We start from the raw sequence: 27,346 nt of genomic DNA, 5'->3' as shown, positions 1-27,346 counted from the left end.
TTTCGTACTTTTACAGAAACAGGAATAAAAAGGATTTTGTTTGGAAGCAAGTGAGTGAGGAGGTCGGACAATCTGGTAAGTTGTAAAAAACGCTCTTTATACAATTTGAGCTATATATATATATATATATATATATATATATATATATATATATACATACATATATTGAGACTGCAAGCTAGCTAAATTGAGCTTATTCGCCGTATTTTATCCATGTCAGCCATTTCGCAACGAGACAGGAGCCGTTCGCCTGGCAGAAGCCCCTCCCATGACGCAAATTCGCGTCTGTTGTGAAGTGAATGTCACGCGCGAATGAAGCGAGTAAACTCAAAATGTTCAAAAAATTTTTTTATTTTTTTTAAATTACATTTTGTTGCCTGGGGTCTCTAGAGACCCCAAAGACCATAAGTGTGACTTTTTTTCCCCCTCACACTAACATAAAATCAAGAAATCATTCCAATTTTTTTTTTATTTGTAGATCTAGAAAGTGTTGACCACCGTACAAAGTCTCATGCCATTTGGACAAAGAGAACATTTTTTTTTTATTTAGCAAACGTCATTTGTGGGTCAAAAAGACCCGAGAACCGCACACGGGTTTTAAATACATTATGTGAGCACAGAGAGTAGCAGAGAAATAAACAATAAAATGCTGACACTAGGAAGAATGCAGTGCATGTAATGAATATACTAAAGGCATATAACGTCATCTACAGATATTTAGTGACTCAAACAGGGTTTAGCTATTTACTGAAAATAGCCAAAGTCCCTTTAAGGCAAGTTATGTCACTTTGCGCGGCCATCTTTGAAACGCTTCTCAGGCATGCCAGTGCAGCTCCTATCTCTTTGAATAGGAAAATGTCAAATTCTCCAAAACTGATCACCAAGCCTATGATTAAATTGATATTTGAAATCACCAATGAAATCTGACAACAACTGTATCATATATTGTTTATTTTGCTCAAATAACGTTATAAAAGCATATTATTCAGGCTAGACCAGCCAGTGCACATGCGCAGTCCTAGGTGCACGTCTCAGAACGCTGACTGTTTCTATAGCAACCGGGACTTCTAACGACAGCTGCAGTGACACACTGACTTTACCGATAGTGATCGGCTCTTTACGTTACCATACTGAGTGTTGCCTTTTTCCCCATTTAAAAATGTACGAGTGATTTATGGTCTTTGAAATAGCTACTTCACATGATTCCACACTACTTAGATTTCAAACTGTGCTTAAGCAGCGATACATTTCCATTACACCAGAGAGTCTTAAGCATATTGATGATAACCAAATGACTGCAACAGTATGTTTCCAATAACAAACGGAAGCTGGTTCAACAGCATATTTGCTAAAATACAGCTAGCCTTAACGGTGAGAATGTTCCCAATGATAAACCTGGTAAACAGTACGTTAGATTACAATTAGTGACTAAATAGCTTTTAAGCAACAGTCTTTTCCAAACAAGCTATGGCCAACAAGATCAGAAGACTATAGCAACAGTGTGTACTGAGCAATTAAGCAAGAGCGTGTTGCCGATAAATGATAACTTTAAGCATGAGTAAGAAACTTAGCTTAGCTTCATGAAAACGCGTTCGGATGAATGGTGAGTGAAGTATATCCACATCTGTTGAGGATGTTTGATCTTTTTAATGATGTACAATTCCTTCATGAAGGGAGGTCCAATCTCAACTGAATTGTTCTTGAGTCACTTCTGAATCAAGCCGCCTATAGAGAATGGTCGAAGCGGCGAATCGTGTGTTCAAAATACGACCGGAATCTGATGAAACGAAATCTGTAAGGTCAACATTCTTTAAATTAGTTTGAAAGCTGTCCTGAGTGAGTGTTTGTGACGAACTAGAAGACTAAGTGAGTATCTGTGCAACGGATTAGCGTTTTGAAGCTGTTTTGAGCCGAACTAGAAGCGAGTGTCTGTGCGACAGAACTGAACTGACTCAACGTTTGTCTGTGCGACAGACTAGTTAAACTGTTTTAGCCGTACCTGACTTGCACCTCTCCAAAAATCTAACAGCGCGTCAATTCTACGCAGATCACAAGCGCTGTGATTGGTCTGCTAGAACCCCTCCCTCCGTTTGCACTTGAGTTTTGTGTGCGTTTATGAGCACTGTAATATAGTTTATGCTTCTCCGACGAGCTGCTTCTTCGGCTTTTGCCGTGGTACTGTGGGTTCACAAGCAACATGCCCGTGGACACTGCAGACTAGACACAGCATGTGTACTGCACGTCGACGTGGACGACGACACAGAAGTAGAAATGAAAACCGACGCACAGTTTACGGCGTAGGTCCGACGCAGAAGTATAAATTGGGTTTAAGCACATGTCTGTGCGACAGATTATGGCAAGTGTGAGTATGGAGGAACTTATATATCCTATTAATTGTAGTGGGAGGAGTTATGATCTGCTGAGTGTCAGCTGATGCTGCAGGCAGGCCGTGGTCTGAGTTCCATTCGTCACTCAAACTAGATTTCTGATGAAATCTGAGAGCTCTCTGGCCCATGGCGATTGTGTGTGGTGCTGCTGACGTAGACCCCGCATGCGCTGCACATTGTTTACTGGCAAATGAACGCACATGCTTGCGTCGTGATACTCTCGTTAATGGCAGCAGACTCTACCAGGAGAGAAGAAATCGTTAAATAGATATTTGTTTTCTTTGCGCACAAAAAGTATTCTCTTAGCTCCGTAAATTTACAGTTGAACCACTGATGACATGCACCATTTTAATGACGTCCTTATACTACGTTTCTGTGCCTTGACTGTGGTAGGACCCTTACTGACTATGGAGGGTCAGAAAGCTCTCGGATTTCATCAAAAATATCTTAACTTGTGTTGCAAAGATGAACGAAGGTCTTACGGGTTTGGAACGACATGACAATTTAACCCTTTGATTATTTTCAACTAAACAGCAACACAACAAAATGCGGTAACACTTCATAATAACTGCACACTATGAATCATTAGGTAAGCATTAGTAAATAGTCAGTTCATCCTTTATAAAGCATTGTTCCAACATTAATAGTCATTAGTAAGCAGTTTATAAATACAGCTATAAATGCCTTGTTCTTGATTTATAAGCATATCTATTACAAAGGAGATTTAAAGGCTCAGTTATCTTCCTAACAGAAAAAAAATAAACAAACACAACACAGAGGGATACAGAACTCAGAAATATTTATTTCTAGATGAAAAAAAAAATGAAACTGTCCAACTGTACACTTAAATTTTTATTTTTAGTTGTACAGTTGTACAGTTTCCTTTTTGCATCATGAAAAAATATTTCTGTGTTCTGTATCCCTCTGTGTTGTGTTTGTTTAACTTGTCTGTTTGGAAGATAAATGAGCCTTTGTAAATGCTTTACGAGGTATGAATAGTCCTCACTTTAGATGAGCTCATAAAAATAGATGGCTGGCAACTACTAAATGTTTCATAACTACCTGACTTAATCATGAATTACAGCAGGAATATGTGTTAATAAAGCATTTATTAACACACTGAGCAACTATTATCATGTGTCTAAATAATAAGATTCATAAATGTACATTTAAATAGTTTATTAATCATTTACTTACACTTTCTAAATGATCTTATGAACCACTGACAACTCCTAAATAACTGGTTTGTAAATAACATAATAATTTAGAAATTATAAACTGATCATTAATAAAGTATGAAAATACAATTATTAAACATTATAGATATGCTCAAGAACAAAACATTTATAGCTGTATTTATAAACTGCTTACTAATGCCTATTAATGTTGGAACAATGCTTTATAAATGATGAATTGACTATTTACTAATGATTAACTAATGATTCATAGTGTGCAATTATTATAAAGTGTTACCCAAAATGCTTTATACAACAGTTTCTTTACATATGATCCTTACAGCTGTATGAATGACAGCGTAGGTGCCATCTCCTCTGGATGTTTTATGTTTAAAATAAAACTAAGAGAATTTGTAGCTCAGCTACTATGGGGGAGGAAATTATTATTCTATTTTAATAGATACAATTATATCATACAGAAACAAGCACAACCATTTGCTTGACCAGCCGTAACATCAGCATAACAGTTACTGCAAAATTATTATTTACCTCCACCTCTTTGCAGAACACACAATCCCTGCATCTCCCTCCTGCATAATCCATTTTTTTTCTCCTTGAAGCTGGAAATCAGCGCACAGACAATTTGCGGCTATATTTTTTTTTAAATTCCAGTCACTCGAAAACAACGGGCTGAGGCACGCAGATTCTCGCGTTATTTCCTTATCACTTCTCGCCTGTGTTTTGGTGTGAAACGTAGTTTGCGGATCAGACAGTTGTCGGCGATTCTTCCTATTGTAAAGTCATGCAATGCGAAAGCCCCTGTGGACGATCCATCGTGCAGTGTGAACATAGCAGCGACTGAATGCTACCCCAGATAGTCACACAGTGTGAAAACAACGGCGATCCGACAAGTTTGAAAATCGTGCAGTGTGAACTCGGCATAAGTAAAGTCGGTTCTGTGATTGGCGGTAAATCTCCACCACCTGTTTTCAAATGGAGCTGCAGTTAATACACAGAGCCGTAGTTCACTGACAAGCTAGGCAATATTGCATTCATTATCGCCGATGAATCGCATTCGATTATGAATGTTCGCAAAGATCAGAGCCAGTCTGCAGATTTGATTTGACAGATTCCATAGAAAATCGATTAACTTGACTTAAAAGTTACAGCCATCAGTTAATATTTAAAGTCTGTTTATGAAGTATTTACATAGACGTTCAATGTGGAAGAGCTTAAAGAGGGCACACTGAGCTTAATTGGAGCAGCAACGATTTTTAATAAATTTAATGTAATATTTATTAAAATTACAGGATTTTGCTAAATAAATAGTCTAGGTCATGTATTAAGTTCATACATATTTTAATATGAACAACTATTATTAACAATATCTATGAAATTATACTTTTTCTTATTGATGTCACACTGAAGCTGTGTGATTTTCATAGTAGTGTACCCTTTAAGCTAAACTTAAAATAATATGAAATATTTAAAAACTACAGCACTGTAAAACCACAGACCAGCAATAAACTGTCAATTTATAATATTATGGATGTGAAAGTACTAGCCAGTAATGTCTGTGAAGTAATATAATAGCGTAGCACACAATCTTATACAGCTAGTCAGCTAACTGTGTTCTGTAGCATCTGCGCTATGTTGCTAAAACTATCTTTTGGATCTAATGTAATTATTTCCTACATCCAAGTTCCAGGTTATAATGTGCAAAAGTCTGAACGTTAATCTCTTAATTTTACAATAAGTAGTGAAACTTACACAAAATAAAGGCTTAAACATCTAAAAAACGCACATTTAAAGGGCTCCTCTTTTGGTGAAAGTTTTTAGACAGCTTTCAAAATGGCCGCCAGACAGTGTGAACACATGGAGACTCATATCTCAGTGTGCAATTATCTGACTGACTTGAAATTATAGGAGGTATATAGTAACAAACATATCAATTGGTTAAGACATCAAGTAGGATAATCAATTATTTTTTCTTTTTATAATCTGATCTCAAAAATGGAAGTGTGCTTAATGGGTACGTGAGCTTAATAGGTACGTTTACACTATAGAAAATTCCTTCAAATTATTAAGGTATATTGTACTGTATTTTTACAGAATTTTTTAAGTATATATATATATATATATATATATATATATATATATATATATATATATATATATATATATATATATATGTAATGTGTGCTGACAAAAAAAAAAAAAAAAACAGACGTCACATAGGGCTATTTTAATAAGCAGTGGGGAAAATGAACGTGCTTGTGTTACACTATATTGCAAAAAGTATTGGGTCACCCCCTTCTAATGAACAGGTTTGACTACTTTAGTAATTTCCATGAGTACAAATCTTAATGTTTAAGCATATAATGATATTCTAGGGAATTATGTGCTTCTAATTTTAAAGCAACAGTTTGGACAGGACCCTTTTCTATTCTAACATGCCAATGCCTCTGTGTATAAGGCAAGGCTCAAAAAGAAATGATTGATTCAGTCAGTGTGGAAGAACTTGACTGGTCTGCAGAAAGCCAAGTCCTAATCCAAGCTGAACACCTCTGGTGTGACTTTAAAAGCAGATCTTGAGCCAAAAACTCTTTACCAAACACTAATGGCTTGTACATATGGGTAGAGTCATTTTAGACACTTCCAAAACTGTTGCAACAGAGATGGAAATACAATTTTTAAATACATGAATTATGTTTCCATCTTTGTTGCCACAGATTTGGAAGTGCCTTTTTCTGTTCTAAAGAAGGGGGTGTCCCAATACGTTTGTCCATATAGTGTATGTACAAGTCATTGGTGTTTGGCATTGTCATGTTAGAATAGAAAAGGGTCCTGTCCAAACTGTTGCTTTAAAATTAGAAGCACACAATTCCCTGGCCTAGAATATCATTATATGCTTAAACATTAAGATTTGTACTCATGGAAATTACTAAAGTAGTCAAACCTGTTCATTAGAAGGGGGTGACCCAATACTTTTGGCAATATAGTGTATGTTAATTTATGTTATTTTAATGTTTTGTTCTATGACCTAAAACACAGACATTAACGTGGCCTCCGCATTCATTTCAGTGGGTTTAAACAGGTCGCCCTTTACATCAGATTTAGTTCACAAACAACTGACAGGTGTGACTTAAATATGATTTTAGGTTACAATAATTAATCGTAAAATTTGACATTGGTAAAAAAATATGGTAACACTTTAGAATAGGAAACACTTATTCACTATTAAAGGTGCAGTAGGAGATCTTGTAAAATGCTAACTTTAGCCTGATAGCACTGAAAGCGAACGTCAAAGAGCAGCCAGAGACAACATAAATTACTACAATAGGCTACATCAATGGTTTCCAATTACAGTCCTCGCGCCCTCCCCGCTCTGCACATTTCATATGTATATCTTATCACGTCCGACGGTTGTTCTTTTCGACCATAAGTCATAAGTGCCCTGCGAAGTGGACATCACCAGATATTCCGCCATGATTCCAGTTCGAAGCGAGTGTTTATGTTCCATACAAAGGGCATTAAAGTGTGCCAGACCTGAATTTAAATTATATTTATTTACAGAGGTATATTGTCACACTTCACACTTCTCTTTCGTCTGTGTGTGAGGAGCAGTGCAAATCCGTGAGTGAATGTTCTGAAGTGAAATAAACGGATTTCCCCTGCTCAGGGAGTAGAGAGCAATGAACACTGTGTAGCGAGCATGTCAATCGGAACACAGTTCATGCACGGAGCTCTCTTCTAACGAGCTAGTTATCTGATTCAGGTGTGTTAACTAAGCGAGACATGCAAAATATGCAGAGCGGGGGACGCGAGGACTGGAACTGGGAACAGCGCTGGGCAATGTGTCAATCACCGGTGTGAAAATTTTACAGCACAGTTAGTAAGTACTACAATACCAGGAAGGAAGATCGGGTTGTTGATGTTTGCCTGCCATTCTAGCTCGTGTCTGCACAGCGTGCGTGAACGCGCTGATGACGTATCCTGTCTGCGTGAACAGGGTGCGCAGAGGTATGCAAATACATACAGTACGTTGACAGGCAGGTAGGAAAGACAATTAAAACGCTCGGACCGAGCGTTTTAATTGGACAAACATTTCTTGGTCCTACACCTTCCACAGAATATATAAATGCACATAAATACATTTAGACCACTTAACTTAATGATTGCTATCGGGGTGTGAAGAGACTTTCAACCAGAATAACAAAAAATGTTTCTGAAGACAATCACCTATGGCACCTTTAACTATGACTTTTCCCTCAATAAATTCCTAATTTGCTGCTTATTAATAGTTAGTAAGGTAGTTGTTAAGTTTAGGTATTGGGTAGGATTAGGTATGCAGAATAAGGTCATGTAGAATAAGGCATTAATATGTGCTTAATTACTACTAATAAATGGCTAATATTCTAGTAATATGCATGCTAATAAGCAACTAGTGACCCTAAAATAAAGTGTTACCAAAACTTTTTTTCGTTTTCATGGCATCAGTCGCGCGGGCTCTCAGGGGATATCCCCGGTTTTTGTCAGACTTGTGAATACAGTTAAACAGAGACTCTCTCTTAATGGATCATTCTGACCGCTAGAAAATGAATGGGGTCCAAAACAAAATTGTACATTCATTGTATAGTGTTGTGAACTTTTATCTTCTAAAGTTTAGGCAACTCAGAAGTGAAGACCATGGAGACTTTGGGTTGTATCTTCAGCAGGATTCTTTTATTGAGAACACAAGCTGTTGGTAGCTGTAGTCATCGAAAATCTCAACTAAAGCAGTGATACATTGTAGTTTAAATACATTTAGGGGGCAGTGCTTAGGAATGGAAGCAAAGCACCTGGGTGACGACCTTAAAGCATGCAAATGAAGTATTCAGGTATAGCATCTTGCCCCATTTAACCACTCCTAATCTAATCAGCCTAACTGCCCAAAGATTGGGGCAGGGGCCCCAAGAGCCATTACAAACAAAAGGCAAGAGTCTCCGTCATCTGGCTCATTTCACTTACAATAAGAGAACAGGAACTGGCAGGGACCTCGTGCTACAAACTTTGTTAAACAGAATCGTTCATCTGATGTCATCATCTTCACCATAAATGCTAAACACAATGTATATAACTTCTTCAGTTTGTATATTATTACATTGGAATCTAAATTAAACATTTAAATAAATTTGTAATCCCACAATTGACAAAAACATTTTTCAAAAAATGAAGTCACACAGGTTTGGAACAACATGAGGATTAATTTTAGGTGAACTATTCCTTTAATGTAAATTTTATTTATGGGCAAAATATGTCTTGTGATAATATATGTTATCCGTATGCTATTGTCACTAATGTAAACGTAACTTATTAGTGGGAGATATTAAAATAACATTTATGCAACAGAATACTGGAAGCAGAAGGACGACAAACGCAAGGCTCACACCAGTTGAGGGAGCATGGGAAGTAATCGCAAACCTGACAGAGGCACGAAGTGTGGCAATAAATTTACTAAGCAAAGGTGAAGATAAACACATGCTCCCATTTTGATATTTCAAAAATGTCATTTGAGTGTTGTTAAGCTATCAAGTTATGTCTAATCTACAGTAATGAGAAAGACTAAAGAACTTGTCAGTGGAAATAGTAAGTGAGAGCAAACCAACACCGTTTGAGTCCCGGGTGAGAGCGTGTGTGGTGTGACTGCTCTGGCTCAGAACCTCAGTGCGACTGTATTTTTAGCCCTAGTGACCTTCTTAAACATGGCATTGCATGAGGTCAAAGCAATAGCTGCCATAATGCTGATAGTGAGAGACACCCAGACCCTGTGATTGATATAGCTTCTTTGGAAAGTGCCACAGCTGGCAGGTCAGTAGTCAGTTGAGAGACCAAAACAACCAAAACACCTCCCAAGAATGCCAGGACCCATATCCAGGCCTCACTGGAATCAGCACAGAAAACAGCAGTTTTCTGGAAAATTGCAGTGTTGTGATTTACAAAAGTACCTACACATGTGTTTGTTTATTCATTATTTAATTATGAATTAAGAAGAAAATATTACTAACTATCCAACGCTATCTCACGACCAATTTGTACGTATTTTACGAGGTGGCTAATTCGCACGACCTCACTCGTGCGATTTTATAAGATTTGTCTAAACCCCAGTGATGTGTAGGTTTAGGGGCGGGGTTAAGTGTAGGTCATTCGTACAAATTCATACGAATTGGCAACTGGTAAAAATAGCAGAAATCGTAAATAAAAAAATATCTGAAATATCCCTTTTCTTGTTTAAATTTTATGGGGAAAAAATGGAGCACTAGGGGACAACAAAGTTTTACACTGTATATATTTTTATACTGTTGATCTTTTTATAAATCTCTCATACCTAATGCAGATATGTTTTCAAGTCGAAGTGAATGGTCATTTTCCTGTTAATTATTTCCTGCTATTATTATAGCTGAGATAGACATTTTTCCTTCATTCATTACTGCAAACAAGTATAATTATTCTAGACACTTGTGACTCACAGAAAAATAAAAATAAAATAATATGTGTATATATATATATATATATATATATATATATATATATATATATATATATATATATTAGTCCTTAAGTGGAGGGGAGAGGAGGGGAGGAGCAGGGGTTACCCACTCTAACCATGAATTATTTTGAATTGTCAAGTAGCCAGCACTAGTGGATTAAGATACATATATGTAATGTGTGTTGACAAAAAATACAAAAATAGATGTCACACAGGGCTAAATGAATAACATTTTAATAAGCAGCGGGGAAAATAGCATACAGAAGACTATTCAATTTGTAGACTGTTGCTATTGTAATTCTAAATAAGTAGTGACAACAGCATACAGATAATCTTTTGTCATCAAGCACACAGATCTTTAGACTCTCAGAAATGTCATGAACCAGCAGCACCCAACCGTGTGTACGTAAGAAAAAGAAAAAAAAGAGGTGAAAACTGAGAGAGAAAACAGAAAAACAAAGGTGACAATGAGATTTCTTTTTTATGTAGGTCTGGTCTGTCACAATGTATTGCCTAATTCTGAGTCCTCTATTTTTATTTTTATTTTATTTTACTCTTTATTTTACAAAAAGTTATTACAATGTACATCGTTTTACCACTTCTAGACAGCCAAGAAAATATCAGAAATATGCCCTTGTCCTAATCGCAGTCATTTCGTTCACTTTTCCTTTCTCACTGTGTGTGGTGACAGAATTGGCCGCCATCATCAGAACAGAATAATCATGCTGAATGACTCTCTTTAACTCAGAATCTTTCCATCATTCCCTAAGGAATAAAGCAGTTATTACCCTTCATTAGAGACCTGGCACTTGCATTAGGATAATGTCACCTCTACTTACCACCATCATTTGACCCAATGACACACACACACACACCAGCTTTCAATTGTGCATTTTCAAAGGGAATGTGATCAATGAGTGCTGGACCTGCAAATGACATTTCTAATTTAGCAGCTGCACACTGGACAACCGATGTAAAACTTCAGAGAAATTCAGCTACAACCTACACTATTTTTATTCTGCTCAATCATCTGGATGTACAAATGCACACCCATTACTGCCACATTTCGGTGTTTGTTTAGATGAAAGCTGGTATGCATGTTTTGTTCAAATTACTGATAATGGACCTTATATTTTTCTTCATAATTGACATTACAGTGGAAGGACAAGTTCCAAGTTTGCAGTATATTTGTTTTCTTCTGCAGATATAACAGAGAACAGAACATTTATGTCAGTGTTTTGTCATGCCATTAGTTAATGCTGTGTTTTTATTTTTAGGTTTGATGGAGGAAGGAGTGACATTTTCCCAATGGAGTTTTTCCTTCCTCCACAAAGGACGTGCCTAATCTGCTCTGATGAAGCATCTGGATGTCACTATGGAGCCCTCACTTGTGGAAGCTGCAAAGTGTTCTTTAAGAGAGCTGCTGAGGGTAACATAAACACACTCATTATAACAAAAGTCTGGCTTCATATTGTATTAACGGCTAAATATATTCACCATATGTGAGGAGGACCGTTATCACTTTAATTAGAACTTTTAATTGCACCTATAAACCGTCATTAAAGCTGCAATAAAAGCTGCCATAGAATGAATATATTTCTGACCATGTGTCCAGTACAGCTTTTATTGTTAATAAATCATATCACTTAAAATTGCAACAACTGGCACATCACACACAGGTATTCAGGAATTCCGTAAAAGAGAGAAAATAAAAAGAGAGCAAGTGTGTGACACTTTGTGTCTTTGTGACATACTTTCCCTATTATGCAATCCAAAATGAAATAGAAATCCAATACAAGCCTAGAAATTACAGACTTGGCTGTGAGGTGTGTGAAGACTCGCCATAAATGATTAGTAATCAGTATAGCTGTGTTTCCACAGTCGGGCCAGAAGCTCCGGTGTGCTTCACTAAGTCCTGCCCTGTACATGCCTCTCTGGAACAACGTCACGCAACCCTGTCATTTCCCCAACAAAAAGAAGCTGTCAGAAAATGAATCAGAAATAAATCACTGGAACTACAAGATCACAAAACGAACATGATAAAAGTGGCCGTTTGTTTGCATTTTTTGTTGTTTCCTTAAAGATTTAAATCCGAAAGCATCAGTGTTTTACCAGTTTTACAATAATATGTGATACACTGATCATAATGAATTTATTTGTCAGGATTAAAAATTAGTCACACAGAAATAAAGTGGTATTTACCGTTCCCTATCTGTCGGTCACTATGAGTTATGTTGTGACGACATTAGGGGATTCACTTGGGAGCCCCAATCACCTCTGACTTTAAGAGAAAATGTGTTGTGCTCTCATCTAAATAAACAGTCCTGCGGCCCAGTCCTGCCTGCAAGTGGACTAGTTGGTCTTGTTCTTTTGGGGTTTTTTCATATTGTTTTGGCAAAAGGTGGAAAGCAACTTCTACTGGTTTAGGCCTTTTAGCAGGAACAAGACTCACTGCCGGAAAACGCCTCTTCCCTTTTCCCTTAGTGAACATACCTGGAAACGAACTGTAGGAGATAGCACAGTCTGTTAAAACTTGATTACTATCAAACTATGAGTTTTTATAAGATTAAATTAATCCAGAGAATATAATGCTGAACCTTGTCAATTCCATCTGAATAGAAGGTCTTGGTGGCTGATTGCCAGACCTCTCATTTTGGCCTATTTGCCTCCGTTCCCTGCCGTATAGTAACCAAAAATAATCATTAATCACAGACTAGAAAAATATCCTTGTGAACAGATTTTAAAATGTATTTTAAACACTTAACCTTATATCCTGACTGCTGCAAGGAACATCACTACTGGCTGCACCTCCTCCCCTTTCAGATTCAGTCAATAAGGACATTAAGTGCCTGGCTGATCGTAACAGCTCAGCATGACTAGTACCCTGTCAACACAAATATCATACAGAAAATACAAAATAACATCACAAGAAAAAGTTTTAAACCCACTGACCATACGACTGATGTTAAAGCTAAAGTGTAATCTGCATAAACAGCTGTTTATATCACACAAATACCCCGCTGTAACGTTACGTTATACTTTATGTGATGACTCTTTTAACCGTATCCATCTACATTGATGGCTCCCAGTCTGTCTGTGAGCTTCTACCATGGAAATCTTTTTTTTTTTTTTTGCCGTTTAAAAAAAGAATATGCGGCGCCAAATCAAATGTTTTATTGTCAAGATTCATCTCGGAGCTGTTGGCTTGGTTCCAGGCTTAAACCTTTTTATAAACGTTAATGTAGCTTTCAGCCAAAAAGTGGGCGGCCACCGTTGAGCTCTAAAGTTATCTTGCTAGCTATAACGTGTTGTTTAGCTGACTTAACTTACATAGGGAGACGAGTCACACAAACCATAGCTATATAGCATATGTGTTCCAAACATAATTAGCAACAACATACTTCTGTTCTGTCGAGCCCTGAGTCCGATTGTACATAAACAACAAACTTACCGGGGCGCCTTCGTTTTCCCTGGAAGTCATCTTTACAGGTTCTTTACATCTTTACTTCTTGGATCATGACAGACAGGTCGTCGTGCTCTTCTTCTTCTTCTTCTTTCCGTTTCATGGCCGTTCACTGCTTAGGAGTATTACCGCCACCTACTGTATACCTTGCGCACATGATCGTCGTGCTCGGCGCTCAACTGTTTTTCCTATCCTGGGTGCATCCACTCTTCAGATTTTTGCTTTGGAGCCGAGTGGATGAACGTGTTGATCTCCACAAAGCCATTCATCGATCTGTCTGGATGCTGTTCTAGTTGGCGTCACGGTGCGAACAGCGGTGTCCCTGTCTCCAGCGACACCCATGGGCACTTCAACTAAAAGAGTTGATGGTTGGTTCGCGTCTTTTTAAAGACGCCGTTCTGGCCATGTCCTCTTGGTTGCGGTCATTTCCTATCCTCCGTCGACAGCCATGATAGTTGTCTTCAGTGTCTGTGCATCCAGCACGCTGAAGCTGCGTTCGTGGATGGTTCATGTGTTCACTGTGAGTGTGTGACCATGGCAGCACTGCGATCGCGCCTCTCTCTCCTCACTGGGATGGCAGTGGCTCCCTCTGTCACTACCCGCGCTGGCTTCTCTGCCACGAGCGGAGAACCATCGGCTAGTGCACTGGGCGATCTGAGGGTTACAGTGAGAGTCTTTCCATTGGGCCAGTCCCCACGGACCTTTCACTCCTCCCGCAGAAGCTGTTCTGTGCAGCTCCCCGGTGATTCTGCTGTGCCATCTTACGGCATGCCCAGCGTTTCATTCGGCACACCGATAAGAGGATCAGATGTCGATAGCAGCATCGGGGGATGGGCAGTCATCCTTTGAGGATGAAGATTTGGCGGGGCGGCCCCCCGGAGGTGCATGAGGAGCTGATGAAGTCATGGACGGCCCCTTTTTCGGCCGGAAGCTGCTTGTCTGCCTCCCCCAACCTCACTACCCTCGATGGTGGGGCAACTAGGGGGTATATTGACATTCCCCAGGTGGAGAGTGCGGTTGCGGTGCACCTCTGCCCGAAAAACGCCGCTACTTGGAGGAATCGTACTTGTCTCCCGTCCAAAGCCTGTAAGCTGACGGCCGCTCACGTGGCTAAAGCTTACAGTGCTGTGGGCCAAGCCGGCTCTGCCCTGCATGCCATGGCTGTCCTGTGAGTACACCAAGCCAAGGCACTAAAATGCACGAGGGTAGTACCAACCTGAGGTTGATGCAGGAGGTGCGCTCAGTGACTGAATAGGCAACATCTTAAGAGTGGATGCACCTGTCGCCTATTCAGTCACTGAGCGCACCTCCTGCATCAACCTCGGGTTGGTACTACCCTGAAAAGACAAAAGTCCCCTCTGGAAGGCGATGTCCACATTTGTGGCCCAAGAGCGACACTGTCGAGGACTGTGCCCAGCAGTTCATGGCAGTACAGAAGCAGACCGAGTCCATCCAACACATCTTGCCCCGGCGTGATGCACCATCTGCCACCGCTGCGCTGTGGGCCAAGCCCCAGTCTGCTCGTCGCTGTGCGTGCCCTCCTGCGTCCTCCAGAGCTGCTCCACCCTGTGTTGAATCGTCACCTAGGCTGGTGCGTCAAGCCTCTTGCAGGGAGGCGATAAAGTCCAGGGAGGCGATAAAGCGGCCCTGACACGGGCAACCCGGAGATGTGGGAAGCTGCTCTTTCTCAGGAGACAGCGAGGACAGCGCCGCTCCTTCCCCCGGAGGAGGGCTGGGTGGAGAATCATTTTATTCTTTTAGCTCAAGGGATAGCGGTAACCACATTGTCAAAGAAAGAGCAATTTCCTTTTCCTCCGGGTTCTCAGGTTCCCGGGCTGACAGTGTGCGATGCACTGCCTCCTCACTCTCGCCCACGACGCCCCATCTTGCCAGCGGCCAAGAGACTGCGGTTTGGAGACGCAATGCCTCTCCACGCATCTCTGGCCAGTCCCCCCAGGGACTTGGGGAGTTTTGCAAGAATGGGTCAGAATGTGATGCCTTCTGCACCATCCTGCTCTACTCTCCTCTGCTGCACCACCGTGGGTGCGTCGATTGTCTCTTTGGTGCCACTTGTGCGGTATCTGGAGGTGTGGGTTACGCTGCGCAGCCTGTCCCGCTGGCCCATTCGCACAGTTCAACTCTGCTATGCGATTCAGTTCACCAGGCAACCTCCCAAGTTCAGCGGCTTCGAGACTTCGGTGGCAGTCCAAGATGGGTCTTGCGTGAGGGGATTGCTGTCCTCCTGGCAAAGGATGCAATCGAGCCGGTCCCTCCAGCCGAGATGAGGCAGGTGTTTTACAGCCCTTACTTCATCGTACCCAAGAAAGGTGGTGGCCTTCGGCCAATCTTGGATCTGTGAGTCTTGAATCGGGCCCTTCATAAGCTCCCGTTCAAGATGTTGACGCAGAAGCGCATCATCAGATGCATCCGACCCCAGGATTGGTTTGCAGCGGTCTAGGGGTGGCTCGATACCACTTTTTCAGAACCGATACCTATCCGATACCAAAAATTCTGAGTACTTGCCGATAACGGTATAGATCCGATACCTGGGCAGTTTTTTTTTTAATCCATGTTGAAATTTTATAACTCATTGTGTGTTGACCTGATCATGACTTTTTTTTGTGTTACACACAATCTACTAAATATAGACAACTTTATTGTAAAGAAAAACAACAAATGAATGCATAAATAATTATAATCTATGACAAAAATGTTATTATAAACTAGTTCAGTGGATAATTCAGTAGCAAAAGGTACTCTAGAAAAATCATGAGTGCACAATTTTATAAAATCTGAAATTACTGGGAAAAAAACATTTAATGGGGAACAAATAAAAGTGAATAAGTGTAGGAATAAATCTAAAATGATAATGTAAAATGATATACATTGTTGTAAAATACATTCATGAAAAACAAGTAATATATTTGTATATAAATATATATACTGTAAAATTAAAATACATAGCACAGTAATGAGGCAGAAACATATGATATATAAGAAGAACAAGAAAGGCTATTAATAATCTTTCATTGTGCAAAAGCATTATGATACGAAAGACTCCAAATACAGAGCGGCACAAAGCGCTTATGTGCATCCCGTGTGCAGAATGAAGCTCTTGAAGCAACCCTCTGTATCTAATCTTACAGGGTCCTCCTCAGACAGTTTGGGAAGTGGTATTTTGTTTAGAAAATTATCACACACATCCTGGTTACGCAGTACCTCTGAGCTATATAATTCAGCGTAAAAACTGTGGAAAGTAGCATTAATGTGTGAGGGTTCATTAAGAATTACTCCATCTTTTGTCATCTTCATCTAATTGTGCTAATATATGAAAAATGTTTATTGGACCGCAATCTAAGGGCAAGTAAACGACTGGGTCTAGCCCCATTCAAATAATACTACTGCCGTGTTATATGAATTCAAAATTCAGCACGCTGCTTCATAATGGCTTCAAAATAACTATTTTTTTCTCTAGAAGAAAAAAATAAAGTCAATTCAAGAAAAAGATTTGTGTCTAGATGATAAATGGGTGTAGTCTTTAGCATCAGGGTTTAGTATATGCCAAAGATCCATCACCCCGGGAATCTCTAATCCAAGTCCGTAAAGCCTCAGAAACATATTTTTGATCTACATTTGCTGAGTGTCCCAACCTATCAACTGAACAATCAACAACAGCATTAAAATCAGCACCCATGATGAATTTGAAGCTGGGAAGTTCAAGGAGTACTTTAGTGATTTGTTCGCAAAATTCTCTTTCAAAAGTATTAGGAGCATAAATAGAAATCAAGGCAATATCTCTATTTTCTATATGAACTTTCACAATTGTTAATCTGCCATTGCTATCTGCCCAGGTATCCAAGAGCTTAAGGCACAAATTACGCTGACATATAATCGTCACCCCTTTAGATTTATTTGAAGCTGATGAGGAAGCAAAAACACGGAAAAAGCGATTAGATATACGATTTGTATCCCTATTGACCAAATGAGTCTCAAGGCTATATATTCTTTGTTTCTGCAAAAAGTCCAAAATAGCAACACGTTTCACTAGATTATTCAGGCCCCTTACATTGAGGCTGAGAATGTTCAATTTGACACCATCAGCCATTTATGAACTAATAAACAGGTAAACCGTGTGGTAAACAAGAAAAGCAAACTATGCAAAGGAGAAAAAGATAGAAAGGAGAGGGGAACTTTAACTCTGGTCCAGACTTACATAAACTAGTGTTCAAACAACATGAGAACAAAAACAGAACAAGGAGAAGATTAGGTGCACCCATGTCTATAACTCCTGCAGAGTGGGAATAAAAAGCTAGGATCTGTTTAAACATTCAAAAACACAGAGAAAAAATATACACCTGCTGAATATCCTAGCTTAAATCAAAAACCAAAAGCTTCACGGGAAACAAAGGTTTAAACATGAGAAAACTCTCCCATTTCTTTTACCAAACACCCCTCAGATGAAATGTCTTTTAGAAAGATGCCAACCACTCAATGAAGAATTAAAGGGGTGGTTTATTGCAATTTCACTTTTTTAACGTTAGTTAGTGTGTAATGTTGCTGTTTGAGCATAAACAATATCTGCAAAGTTGCAGCGCTGAAAGTTCAATGCAAACAGAGATATCATCTTTTAAAATTCTGGAAGTTTAATGCCTACAAGAACGGCTGGTAAGGGACTACAACGAACTACTTCCCGGGTCTGATACGTAACGGACCCAGATAAACCCCGCCCTCGGGAACATGTAAGGAAGGGGGCGAGGCCATGCTGTTCTGCTTTAGAGAAGACGAAGAGAAAACTAGGGGTGCACGTAAAAATCTATTCATATATGAATCGCGATTCTGTCCTCTAACGATTCTAATGGATTCACAAGTTTCAGAATTAATGTTCTAAAACAGCCATTCTTAATACTGTTCCTCGCGCCCCCTGCTCTGCATCTCTCTCTCTCGCTCTCTCATTCGGATCGTCAGATCAGCTCCAACAAACTGTTCCAATTATACATTTTCACATAGCAATGAGAAGCGTTATACATGGACGCATCTGTGGTTGCTGTACTGTATTAAAGCTTTAATCAGAATAAAACCGTATATTAAAAGCTAACATAAGCAGTAGCATAATAACAGCGTAACTAAAAGTATGAGACAACAAACAAACAAACATACCATTAAGAGCCGTGCTTGCACAGGTTCTGCGCGATCCTCTTCACTAATATCCTCTGCGTCTCAATCGGGCTCAAATTGATAAGCAATATAGATGATGCCATTGTTTACAATACAACCGGAGCACATGCGGCTGAGCTGAGGGGCGGGACGTTTAGACGCACGCTCGGCGGTTTAGTGAATCCCAACACACTGAGCCAGCTAACCAATCAGAGCCCATCACGTAGTTCTGAGGGAGGGGCTTCATAAAAACAGGAAATAATCGAGGCGTTTGTCAGAGAAGGGACAGAGCGGTGTGGAATAAAGGTAAATTATATGAAAAATAATGCGTTTTTAAAAAAACGAAGCATGAACACATGTTAGACTGCACCCCATAAACACAATCAAGCCTAGAAAAAAAAACAGTAAACCACCCCTTTAAGGATAAAAGAGCTCACATACTACCGTCCATATAATCTTTGGCATCTTTCAGATCTCTGAACGTTTTCTGAATGCCATTCACCTTGAAGACCAACGCGGCTGGGAATTTAATTTGGAAACGGATGCCTCTCTTAAAGGATTCATATGATGCGATTTCAAGTGTTACAAGCTGTTTGTGCATAGATAAGATCCCTGAAGTTGCAAAGACTAAAGTCTCAAAACCAAAGAGATATTCTTTATAAAGTTAAGACTCGACCACGCCCTCCTAAAACGGCTCATTCAAACACGCCCCCACATGTCTATGTCACAGTGTGGGAAGATTTGCAAAACACCGCCCAAATGTATACGCAATGAAAGAAGGCCGAACTATTATTCTCGCTGTAGTGTTGTTGCTGCCGCCGGCCACCAAACAGGAATTAAATATTCCATGGAGGGATTTATAAAATATTTAAAAAAAATACGGAGGGTAACTGGAAGCGAGGGTTAATAGATCACAATGCAAGCGGGAGAAGTCTCATATTACGGTCGGTCATCACGATCGCGGATGACAGCATGCAGGATCAACACTGTTCATGTATCGCAGGGTACGATTAAATTAATGTACATTTAACCAGTTTAATATGGAGAGGCACTGAAATGTAGACTTTCGTTTATGTGTTTTTGACCTACACTGTACAAGACGCGAGAACAGTCCGCTATTTAAGTTTGTACGTTAGCATGGACTCACTAAATTTAACGTTAGCTAGTTTTAGCCAGAGATACCTTGCTAAAGCACAAGATAACGTTAACGTTCTGATGAAAATTGTAACTTAATGAGTGTATGACAACCAGAAAATGAACGTTTTTGTCTTCATTTGTATTGGGGTGAATACTTAGGGACATTTTGCTCTGTTTTGTTTGGATTCAGGAAATGTAATAAAATAAATTATATTGCCCATCCTCTCAGGCTACCTGGAATCAGTGAATCAAGTACCCCAGGCACATCGTTTTTCCATTTTTGAAGCATAAACCCCATAAAACCGATGCAAGCTTCGGATCTTGCAATGTTTCTCTATGGCGCTGAAACCTAAAGATGTCCGAGTTCCGCTCCCCATGCAACTGATACTCGACTGCCATTGGCTAGTCTGCGTTCGAGGGGAGGGGCTTACCGATAGGACAATTCTCAAGAAAGCACTACAGAGGACGCATGCAAGTTCCCGGATGTGTTCTTGATATCGAGGATGCATCGTGTGCAGGCTTGAGAGAATCGAGCCATTAGAAATCCCAGAAGACGCTTCGGACGGCCGGTGTACGAAAGCCTGTAAGCTTTAAACTCGCTCTCGCAAATACCTGACGGCTCTTGAATGTAAACATTTATCATTTTGTTTTGCTTTGCTTAATTTTAATAAAGTCGTAAGACCCGGAGAAAGTCTATTCCTTATTCCTTACATATACACTATATATATGCTATAGATATATGAAAAATTATATAAGTGATAATTTTAGAATTTGTATAAGTGTGCAAAGTAAACCCATGTTCATACTGCAAATAAATGTTCAAATTGAAAAAAATAATACACACTTCTGATAAAGCCATGCCCTTTTTGCTTTGAACACCTACAGATTGTGGAACAAAACAATTGATCAAAGTTAAGAGGAGTTAAAAGGTCTTGCCCCACAGCCAACAATGAACTTCAGTTTAATCAAATACAGAAATAACACACTATCATACTGTTTCAACAGTTGTTAATGGAGACAGAGGGAAGGTAGATTTGTAAGGTAATGCTGGGTACACACTAAACGATTTTTAAAATCCTATAAGATCTTCAAAATGTGAGAGACCACAAACATGAGGGGAAAAAATCCTAGATTTAACCGTTTTGCTCCTATAGTGTGTGGTGTCCTCGGGGTTCCCCCAACACATCGGATTTTTGATCGTAAATATTCAGCATGTCATAAATATTCAGCGACATTCTTCCGAGCAGATTCAGTCACTCTTAACACACCTCACACCACAGGAAAATCTGATAAGATAATCTTTAGAACCACCAAGATAATCGGGACATTACCTAGGATTTTCGGAAGGGGAGAAATCGGCCCAAAATCAGTCCGATAATCTTGTGGTGTGTACCCAGCATTAGATGTGTCTTTTTGAATTTGTTTAAAGGTGACATAATTTTTCCACAACTTAGCATCACCAGTTTCTAAAAAGAGTCAAATAGGTTTCCTGGACGCTGACGAAACATTTAAAAATGACACTCCTCAGCTTTGTAAAAAGATTACCTGCAAGATCTGATTACAGTTTGTACATTTGTTTGGCATTAAGTAAAATCTGGTTGTTGTGGTGTGTTACCCAGTATTTTTGTAAATTATTCCATGTTAATTTTTGATTCTTGTAGTGAGGCGAAATGCATGCATGCTTTTGTGCATGATTTACTGTTGATTAGGTTTTACTTCTGTTTTATTCTCAGATCTTGTTATAATTGTATGTAGGTCTGGCAGTGGATGTCTGTGACATCTCATTGTAATTTTATGTCAGACCTGACTGCAGTTGTGTAGGTTACTGCAGCAGTGGCTCTGTATTCCTGATTAAGACACACACACACACACACACACCGTGGAACCTCTTTTCAAATCTCACTCTGCAGTTTTCATTTGGCTGTCCCCAGGTGCCCAGAGTGAGGGCAGCAACTGGCTTGTCACATTAACAGCACCCTCTAATTGGAGCATACTGTGTGTGTGTGTGTGTGTGTGTGTGTGTGTGTGTGTGTGTGTGTGTGTGTGTTCTTTATTTTTATTCTGTTTTATCTTGGTGTAAATATGATACATCCAGCTCTGTCCTTTTTGGAGCTTTACTTTGGCTGCCAACTGACTCAAAAAATAAAACTTCTGAAAAACGTCTGTTTCTTTTTCTAGGGAAGCAGAAGTATCTCTGCGCTAGCAGGAATGACTGCACCATAGATAAACTGAGGAGGAAGAACTGCCCATCCTGCCGTCTGAAGAAGTGTTTTGAGGCTGGGATGACCCTGGGAGGTAAATTGTGTGCTCCCATTTGTGCTTTACTCTGATGCGCTATATAGTGGCTAATAGTTCACCCAAAAATGTCATCATTTACGTACTCTCACGTCATTCCAAACAGGGTTATTATAGGTAACTAAAACCTGATTTTTTTGATCCTTGAAAATTTTATATATATATATATACATATACAGGTGCTGGTCATATAATTAGAATATCATCAAAAAGTTGATTTATTTCACTAATTGCATTCAAAAAGTGAAACTTGTATATTATATTCATTCATTACACACAGACTGATATATTTCAAATGTTTATTTCTTTTAATTTTGATGATTATAACTGACTAAGGAAAATCCCAAATTCAGTATCTCAGAAAATTAGAATATTACTTAAGACCAAAAGTATGAACATGAAAAATATGAGCATGTACAGCACTCAATACTTAGTTGGGGCTCCTTTTGCCTGAATTACTGCAGCAATGCGGCGTGGCATGGAGTCGATCAGTCTGTGGCACTGCTCAGGTGTTATGAGAGCCCAGGTTGCTCTGATAGTGGCCTTAAGCTCTTCTGCATTGTTGGATCTGGCATATCGCATTTTACTCATCACAATACCCCATAGATTTTCTATGGGGTTAAGGTCAGGCGAGTTTGCTGGCCAATTAAGAACAGGGATACCATCGTCCTTAAACCAGATACTGGTTGCTTTGGCACTGTATGCAGGTACCAAGTCCTGTTGGAAAATTAAATCTGCATCTCCATAAAGTTGGTCAGCAGCAGGAAGCATGAAGTGCTCTAAAACTTCCTGGTATACAGCTGCGTTGACCTTGGACTTTAGAAAACACAGTGGACCAACACCAGCAGATGACATGGCACCCCAAACCATCACTGACTGTGGAAACTTTACACTGGACCTCAAGCAACATGGATTGTGTGCCTCTCCTCTCTTCCTCCAGACTCTGGGACCCTGATTTCCAAAGGAAATGCAAAATTTACTTTCATCAGAGAACATAACTTTGGACCACTCAGCAACAGTCCAGTCCTTTTTGTCTTTAGCCCAGGCGAGACGCTTCTGACGCTGTCTGTTGTTCAAGAGTGGCTTGACACAAGGAATGCGACAGCTGAAACCCATGTCTTGCATACGTCTGTGCGTAGTGGTTCTTGAAGCACTGACTCCAGCTGCAGTCCACTCTTTGTGAATCTCCCCCACATTTTTGAATGGGTTTTGTTTCACAATCCTCTCCAGGGTGCGGTTATGCCTATTGCTTGTACACTCTTTTCTACCACATCTTTTCCTTCCCTTCGCCTCTCTATTAATGTGCTTGGACACAGAGCTCTGTGAACAGCCAGCCTCTTTTGCAATGACCTTTTGTGTCTTGCCCTCCTTGTGCAACGGGTCAATGGTCGTCTTTTGGACAACTGTCAAGTCAGCAGTCTTCCCCACGATTGTGTAGCCTACAGAACTAGACTGAGAGACCATTTAAAGGCCTTTGCAGGTGTTTTGAGTTAATTAGCTGATTAGAGTGTGGCACCAGGTGTCTTCAATATTGAACCTTTTCACAATATTCTAATTTTCTGAGATACTGAATTTGGGATTTTCCTTAGTTGTCAGTTATAATCATCAAAATTAAAAGAAATAAACATTTGAAATATATCAGTCTGTGTGTAATGAATGAATGTAATATACAAGTTTCACTTTTTGAATGGAATTAGTGAAATAAATCAACTTTTGATGATATTCTAATTATATGACCAGCAATATATATATATATATATATATATATATATATATATATATATATATATATATATATATATATATATATTTAAATATTAAAATGATTTAAATATTAACAAATTAAACTTATTTTATTTCAGATACTTACCAGTTAACGATTTCTCATTCAGTTTAACTTGATGTACTAAAATAACTTAAACTGAAATAAAAATGAATAAAAACTATATAGACATATTTAAAATAGCAAAAACTAATAAAAATGACAAAAATAACTAAAACCTCACCAAAAACATTATAAATATTAAAACTCTAGTAGAATCTCAATGATACTAAAATAACTTTGGGTCTGAGTCTTTATAATTTTCTTTTTCTTCTGTGGAACAAGAACAAAGTTAAGAATCCTTGCTCATGTCTTTTACATTTCATTATGACCACTGAAGAAAAAGTATTGCACTTCTGTCCAAGTTTTTTGAAGGCATACTATATTTTCTGTGTGCTTTGTGTGAGGAACAGGCTAAAAATTTAAATCACTATTCTTCCCCCTCCAGTGGTTAGAGAACTGCTGTGAATCATCCAGTAGTGAACTGAATCAGTCAAATTTGTGAACGAATCATTCAATTTGATTTGTGAACCTCACAGTCACTCAGATCAATCATGGAAAAGAACTGACTCAAAAGAATAATTTGTTCACAAAATGACCTCAAATAACCTCAGCAGAGAAGATGGACTTACATTTCAATAATGACATTGTTGGGTGAACTATTTCTTTACAGCCCAGGCATAGCAATGAGACGTTTGCTGGCTCAATCACTGCAAGGAGCAAGCTATCTAACCCTAGGTGGTTCCCTTAAGTTATTGAAACAAATTCAACTCGTCCTGGTCATTTGGTAATATGTGAAGGTTTATTTTATGTGATATGACAGATGGCTTAAATGACATAAATCACTGTTGTGACTTATACAGAAAGAAAATTTCAAAGATAATTTACACTTGAAGCTTTTGGTATTGATCAACCGTAAAAGTATTCACTGTGGCTCCCTATTACAGGAGAGTTATTAAGCAGTTTTTCCCTTGCATGTTATTGACAGACAGTGCAAATGACTGTATATTTCCATTTTGGCACCTCACAGGAATAGTTCACCCAAAAATGAAAATTTTGTCATCATTTACCCACCCTCAGGTTGTTCCAAACCTGTATGGATTTCTTTTATGAGTTTCTGTAGAACATAAAAGTTGATGTGGCAAGCAAGCAGTTGCTGGTCCTAATTGACTTCCATAGTATGGGAAGAAAATATGCCATTGAAGTCAATAGGGACCAGAAACTCATCTTCAAAATATCTTCTTCTGAGTTCAGGAGAAGAAAGAAATTAATTCAGAATTTTCATTTTTGGGTGAACTATTCCTTTAATATGAGAAATGTCCTATGTAACCTACCTCATGCAGTTCCAGACAAATGTCAGAAGGTTGCGAAAGATTAATTTGGACATGGATTGTATTTCTTTGGTTTAAATCGCTCATGTGGCTTCCATCAGCATGAGTCAGGCAATCATTCTTAGACTTCCACTTAAACCATGTATTACATTGACGTCTCTAATAAAGTTGCCAGCTAACTGAAGAAAACCAATGTGGTCTCAAGCTCAGTTCCTGGAGGGCCACAGCTCTGCAGAGTTTAGCTCCAACCAGCTCCAAATCACACCTATTTGGAAGTTTCTAGCGATCCTGAAGACCTTGATTATCTGGATCAGGTGTGTTTGATTAGGGTTGGAGCTAAACTGTGCAGAGCTGTGGCCCTCCAGGAATTGAGTTTGAGACCAATGGTTTACAAGGATATGGAAATCGGCGAGTGTTGATTTTAGACCTTGTTTGTGTTCTGTACCTTGAAACTCTGAATATTTAGATAAATTGAGTTGTCACGGTAATACAGCTCTATGGCAGCTGAGCCATTTTAAAGACTACTTTGAGAGTGAGACGTAGAGAATGCATGTAGGGGGTGTCTTCAGATCATCTGTGGGGAACTTCTTTACTGAAGTAATGCAATCAGCTTTGCATTTCTCCGTGATCTCTCTCTCCCTCTAGGACACTCACTGATGAATTATTGATGAATAATTAAGGGTTTATCTCTCTGGTCTACATTAAGAAGTCTCCCTCTCTTAAGGTCTTCCCCTCTCTTTCTCTTTTTTTTTTTTTTGTCTCTCCAAAGGGCTTTCACTAATTGAATAAATTATCACAGCAATAGATAATGGATCAGAAGTAATCGAAGCATAGTTTATTGCATGCTGCTTTTATCACTAATTTACAGCATACTTATTCTTCATGAAAACAGATTTCCTTTTTTAAGATGTCATTTCATTAGGAGTGTTTCAAAGTGTGTTTTATAACTTTTTTTTTTTTTTTTAGTTTGAAGCTGTGTACAGTAGGGTAATGTGTTCCAATCAGCTTGATTGTGATCACTGATTCTCTTTTAGTCTTTCTGTCTCATTCTTTGAATGGATTAAATTAACTCTGATAGAATCTCCATCTGACTCAAACCCAGAATTAATAGTCTAATTAAACTGTAATTCAAAGAATATTTCTTTAGTATTGCTTGAGTACAAATTACAACTTTATAATTACAACTTCATTGATACTCAAGAAGGCAAAACATTGGATGATTGAAGTAAACTGTACTTATTCAGTCTTCTGGGGAGTATGTCTTATGAAGCGTCCCAAAGAGCAGTACTAAATGAATGAGATGTTTAAATAAAAGTGTGAAAATATGGATCTTAAAATCATACACCGCTGAAAATACTTCAAATATGCAGAAGATGTTGGGAAACCAAAGAATGAGCAGTACCTGGAGGATTATATGAACTATGGTCGAATCTAAACCCTCTCTGTGAAACCAGGCCGTAAACTTTTAAGTAGTATTTGTAAATTCAGATATTATTTGTCTTTTGAACTACATTATTATATGAAATACTTTATTCATATTACAGCATGCTATTTTTACAATTCCTCTTATCTTGTGAAACTGATTTACATTTTGCAGATTCTGCAAGGTGTATGTAAATGTGTGACTACAACTATGTGCATATATGTACACACTACCATTCAAAAGTTTGGGGGTGATTTTTATTTTTATTTTTTTCTTCATGTTGATTAATAATTTGGTGGTCATGAAAGATTTCTTATTTATTTATTTATTTTTTAATAGTTATAAACAGTATTTTATAGCTCTATAAGCTGTTCAAAATGCATTTCTTTGCCAATAAGGTAATTGTGCAGCAGGCACTATTCAATAACAAACAAATTACTCATTAATAAATAAATTCCATGTAGTCAGGAAAGTACAGAGGTCAAAATGAAGTTGAGGGTTTCCGTGACACAACTTTGCTGGGGGTTTTTCCATGCAACTATAGAGAGCAGCACCTTGACCTTGATAAATTACGTAAAATTGCTATTATTTATCTAGAACATCCACTGACATATTTGTTGTAAACCAGTT

General features: G+C 38.7%; 1 protein-coding gene across 2 annotated transcripts in view; it reads left to right on the top strand.

Annotated features, from left to right (window-relative positions):
- ar (androgen receptor) overlaps positions 1 to 27,346 on the top strand; it is a 147,415-nt gene that overhangs the window by 49,445 nt on the left and 70,624 nt on the right. For both annotated transcript variants that reach the window (XM_058774907.1, XM_058774906.1), the window contains exons 2-3: positions 11,369 to 11,520; positions 22,024 to 22,140. In XM_058774907.1, coding sequence (XP_058630890.1) covers positions 11,369 to 11,520; positions 22,024 to 22,140 — 269 coding nt within the window. The remainder of the gene's footprint in view (positions 1 to 11,368; positions 11,521 to 22,023; positions 22,141 to 27,346) is intronic.

The sequence above is a fragment of the Onychostoma macrolepis genome, chromosome 05 (genome assembly GCF_012432095.1).
Source record: "Onychostoma macrolepis isolate SWU-2019 chromosome 05, ASM1243209v1, whole genome shotgun sequence".
Taxonomy (NCBI): Eukaryota; Metazoa; Chordata; class Actinopteri; order Cypriniformes; family Cyprinidae; genus Onychostoma; species Onychostoma macrolepis.
This window is presented reverse-complemented; position numbering and strand designations above follow the sequence as displayed.